Source organism: Trematomus bernacchii, unplaced genomic scaffold (genome assembly GCF_902827165.1).
Source record: "Trematomus bernacchii unplaced genomic scaffold, fTreBer1.1, whole genome shotgun sequence".
NCBI lineage: Eukaryota > Metazoa > Chordata > Actinopteri > Perciformes > Nototheniidae > Trematomus > Trematomus bernacchii.
Genome location: NW_022987735.1, coordinates 1,651,802 through 1,656,030, shown reverse-complemented (window position 1 = coordinate 1,656,030; position 4,229 = coordinate 1,651,802). Strand labels below are relative to the sequence as shown.

Here is a 4,229-nt window from a genome sequence, read left to right as displayed (position 1 = left end):
ATGTATTTGGCGTGTTCAGCCTCTGCTTTAAGCCAGCGTTTCTCCCGCTTCTTCTCATGGTTCTGCTGGTACTTTCCAACCCAGTGTCCAACTGACAGTCTGTCTGGGTCTCTTTGACCTCAGCTGTGTTTCCTTCAGATAAAAGAAGATCAAAGTTTACTTGCATGTTAATTAAAAATGTTAACACAAGGTCACAGTAGAGGAATATGAAACCCAGGCTTGTGGAGTTCCAGATAACATAACGATATTATTTAATCATGATACATGAAAAATAAATCTTTATTCTATTACAATTACATTAAAATAATAAGTGATCATATTACTGCTACATTTAAAAAAAAAAAAAATAGAGAGATTACAAGCAGGATCACAATGTTACAGGATATTTTGAAATAAATATCGATATATGATAGGTAAACGTAGTCAAATAATTGTATTTCTGGTTTATATTTAGACTTTAATTCATCTTTATTTTAAATAAATGTTTTAATGCAGTAGGTAGACACCTGATTTCTTAACTAAAAATACAGTCTATACTTTTGATTAATTTATTAAGCTTAAAGAGCATTTGTTTACTGTTACTACATTTTTGATCTGAAATATCTTGGTTTCTCTTTTCTAAGGTGACATTGTTACATACACTTAAAGGTAGGGTAGGTAAGTTTGAGAAACCGGCTCGAGATCGCTAGAATTTGAAAATACACAACCGGAGAAAATCTGCCACTTCCTTACAGAGCCCCTCCTCCAACACACACGAACGCGCACATGACCAATGAGGGCACGAGATAAGTTTGTGCACAGATGGAAGGCTGACAGGCAGGTAGGCCATCCAGTTATTTTAGCCGGGCCGGCTAAAATGATTGGTCGTACTTTTTACAGTACTACGGCTTCCACAGATGACATTTTTTTATGGATTTTTTGTCAAAGCACTTAAGATATTCATTGCTATCGGGATGTTAAGAGCATTCCATGGAATATAACAAAAAGTGTATCTCGAGCCGGTTTCTCAAACTTACCTACCCTACCTTTAAAGGTGGGGTAGGTCATTTTGGAGAAACCAGCTTGAGTGCGCTAGAATTTGAAAATACACCTCCATTTATATAAAAACTTGTCTGAAAATGAGCTGATCAGATTTTGGCCACTTTATGATGTCATAACAATTTTTTGGCTTGTGTAACCATTAGCCAATCACCAACCAAGGTAACCCCCGCCCACCTTATCACCTGAATCTTCAGAGACATGTTTTGTATATATCTGAGACCTATAATATATTGATGAAAAACAGTATAATAGGGGACCTTTAAGTAACGATCTGCAGGTGAAGGGGCCAGAGTGTCACTGTCCCCATGGTCTGTACCCTGCAGGTCCGTTCAGTTATCCATCATAATCAAAGATAAAGCCAGGAAACTCGGCTTCAGACATATACAGTCCCCATGAAATTACACTGTTGACACTTGACTTTACCCCTATTGCCGCGCTGGAGTTAACCTTTTGGGGTTTTAGTTCAATATATTGATGAATATCAAATGGATCAATGACATTTAGGCTAAACATGCAGCTTAAGACATCTTACCCTGCAGAAACTGTATGTTGTTGGAGATTCAGTTGACTCAATCAACATAATTCAGCTGTTTGTGTGCTGTATGTGATCATTTAGCTTGTGCATGTGTGTTGCCCTTTCTTCATATCTACAGTACATGGTGCACATTTTTAGCTGATGTGGGGAAGTGACGTGGCGTGTTGCCAGCCAAGTCTCAGTGTTTCTCAAGAAAGACAAATGGCATTGTTCCAGGAGCCAATACCAGCTTTACTGCCAAATCCCTGCCGGCTGGACTGAAATTTCAGCCATGTAGAGAGCGCAGGAGAGGAGCAGGGCCCGACAAAAGATGACATTGGCTTGTAAGTTTTAGGCGATGATGCTCAGGGGGATTCCATTATGTTGCTGTCACACAGCATTAGGCGAGACCGCAAACACTTTCATGTGTGGATTACCATTTACCCATTGGAGATAATAGATATTTTCCTTAGCTAATCCATTCCTCTATTGATTATTTTCCCTTTATTAATAACTTCTTGCAAGCAAGCACATTTTAATAAGTGCAAGAATGCTGACATCCAAGAAGCAGGAACAGAGGACCGTGTTTCACAGAGATAAGTTCCTCTTATTTTTCTTACAAATATAAGATCCATATTAATTTCAATAGCAACATATGTATACATATAGTGTGATTCATCTATATAACAGAAAATATTTAAGTGTGTGCAAGTTTCAGTAGAAGTGTTAAGAAATATATGAAAATAGGTCAGATAGTGAAAAGTTCAGGTCAACGCATTGTCACATTTTTTCATATTTTTTCCACAACGTCTGGAAATGTCTTTATTCATGACACAGAAGAACATTGGCTTTACAGTTAAAAAAGAAAATAAGCAGATAAGACCATCAGTAACCTTAACAAATGATAAACAATACATCAATATTGAAATTCCTCCACAGTTTCCTGTCTCATATGTACTAGTGATCAGACAACACCTCGTTTGCACCGACTTTGAACCCCCACCACTATATTGGCTGAATTAAAAACATTAATGAGGACAATTCTACATATATGAGCCATGATATCAATGTTGAAGTTGCAGCGAAAAAGAAGATTTTGCTGCTTCAAACTCTACTTCCCAGGTCCACAGCATATCATGATTAAGCTAATTGTCCTTAGACACACATACTTCTAATATCTATTTACAGCATCCATGTAAGTATACAAGTAACAAAGGCAATCACATTTTTTTTCAGTTGTACATTATCAAGGTAAAAAAAAAGCCTTTAGATGTCTTAGCTCCTGGGATGGTAAGAGGCACATTCAGATGTTTGGTGTCTTGGGGCTCTTCGTCCTCGGCTTCGGCACAGGGGAAGGTTTTTGTACTTCAGCATCTGCGGACAGCTGTGCTGGCTTGTTTTCAGTCTGAGCTTCAGGTTGTGTAACATTGTCATAACAGTCTTTGGGTAAAGAAGTTTGACTCACGGTTGGAGCGTCCTCAGTTTGGTGCATTGTCTCATAATCTGGGCTGATGTTAGGCTCTAGTTTGTTTAGAGAAGGCATCCTAAGCCCCTCTTGATCCCTGCGTCTCATTTGTGTTTTGATGCGTCTGTAGCGGCAACATAATATGATGATTATGACGAGCAAAAACAGAATCAGACCTGCCCCTCCTGCCAGCACTGCTAAAACTGTTTGGGATTTCAAACAGAACAAAGGTGGCGGTGGTGGACTTTCACAGGTTGGACGGACAGTGTCACTCTTCTCCTTGCTGACTTTGTTTGCCACACTACATGTAAAGCTCCGCACAACTTTCTGCTGTGCCAATGATATTCTCAGGGTTTGTTTAGATTCGTTTATTAAAGTCTTATCATCCAGAGTCCATGAAAACGTCAAACCCTGAGGATTAGCTACATTGCAATTTAGAATAACAGCACTTGTCTTGACACAATTGTAAGTGAGTTGAGGTTTCGCTACCTTGTCCATCACACAGAGACTGCCATTCCATGTTGTAGCCAGAGTACGATTGAGATTCACGACATCTGCTTGGTAGATCCCTGCACTTGAGAATTGTAGGTTCTTCAGGAAAAGAGATCCGGTTTTAGAGATGTCCTCTGCTTTTCCATGAGACACTCTGCCCTGCTGTCCGCGGAAAATGATCGTTGTATTATGAGTCCATCTCAGCTCATGTACCCCAAGTCCCTCAAACACAAACGGCAGAGTTAGACTCTGTCCAACTACGGCATACAAATCACAAGGGTCTTTGTTTGCTGCTGAGAGATCCATGATTCCTGAAAAAATGACGAGACCAAGAGTGGCAGCAAGACACGCCATGGTATACAAGACTAGATCAACGTATCCGTAAAAATCACTTGAGCGTAATTATAATTTTTTTCTCAATTTTATCTTTGATTTGAAAGCCCTGATCAAGAAGCAGTCCTGTCCAAATGAGTGGCAGGAACTGAAATGATATGTCCTTGAAGAGTAGTCAGTTTTAAGGAAGGAAGGATTAGTCAGGTCTGCTTTCAGTTCTCTGATGATGACAACAACTTGGTTAAAGTCATGTGGCAACCAACATTTTCTGCCGACATGGAAAATATATATATGTAACATATGTGTCCTATGTTGAAATTTACTGCAATAAGCATGACCCAGTACCACATATGTTGTCTTACTTCTGTTAAGAAAAAAAGATTG

The 4,229-nt window shown here is 39.2% G+C and overlaps 1 protein-coding gene across 1 annotated transcript; it reads right to left on the bottom strand.

Annotated features, from left to right (window-relative positions):
- Positions 1–2,326: 2,326 nt before the first annotated feature.
- Positions 2,327–3,998, bottom strand: LOC117495009 (SLAM family member 9-like). Its single transcript, XM_034146067.1, has one exon. It carries the CDS (start codon positions 3,864–3,866, stop codon positions 2,859–2,861), a length of 1,008 nt encoding a protein of 335 aa, XP_034001958.1. The 5' UTR covers positions 3,867–3,998; the 3' UTR covers positions 2,327–2,858.
- Between the last annotated feature and the right edge of the window lie 231 nt (positions 3,999–4,229).

Bases quoted from the DNA above. Each gene is read 5' to 3' on its own strand.
- LOC117495009 (XM_034146067.1), bottom strand. From the start codon at position 3,866: ATGGCGTGTCTTGCTGCCACTCTTGGTCTCGTCATTTTTTCAGGAATC.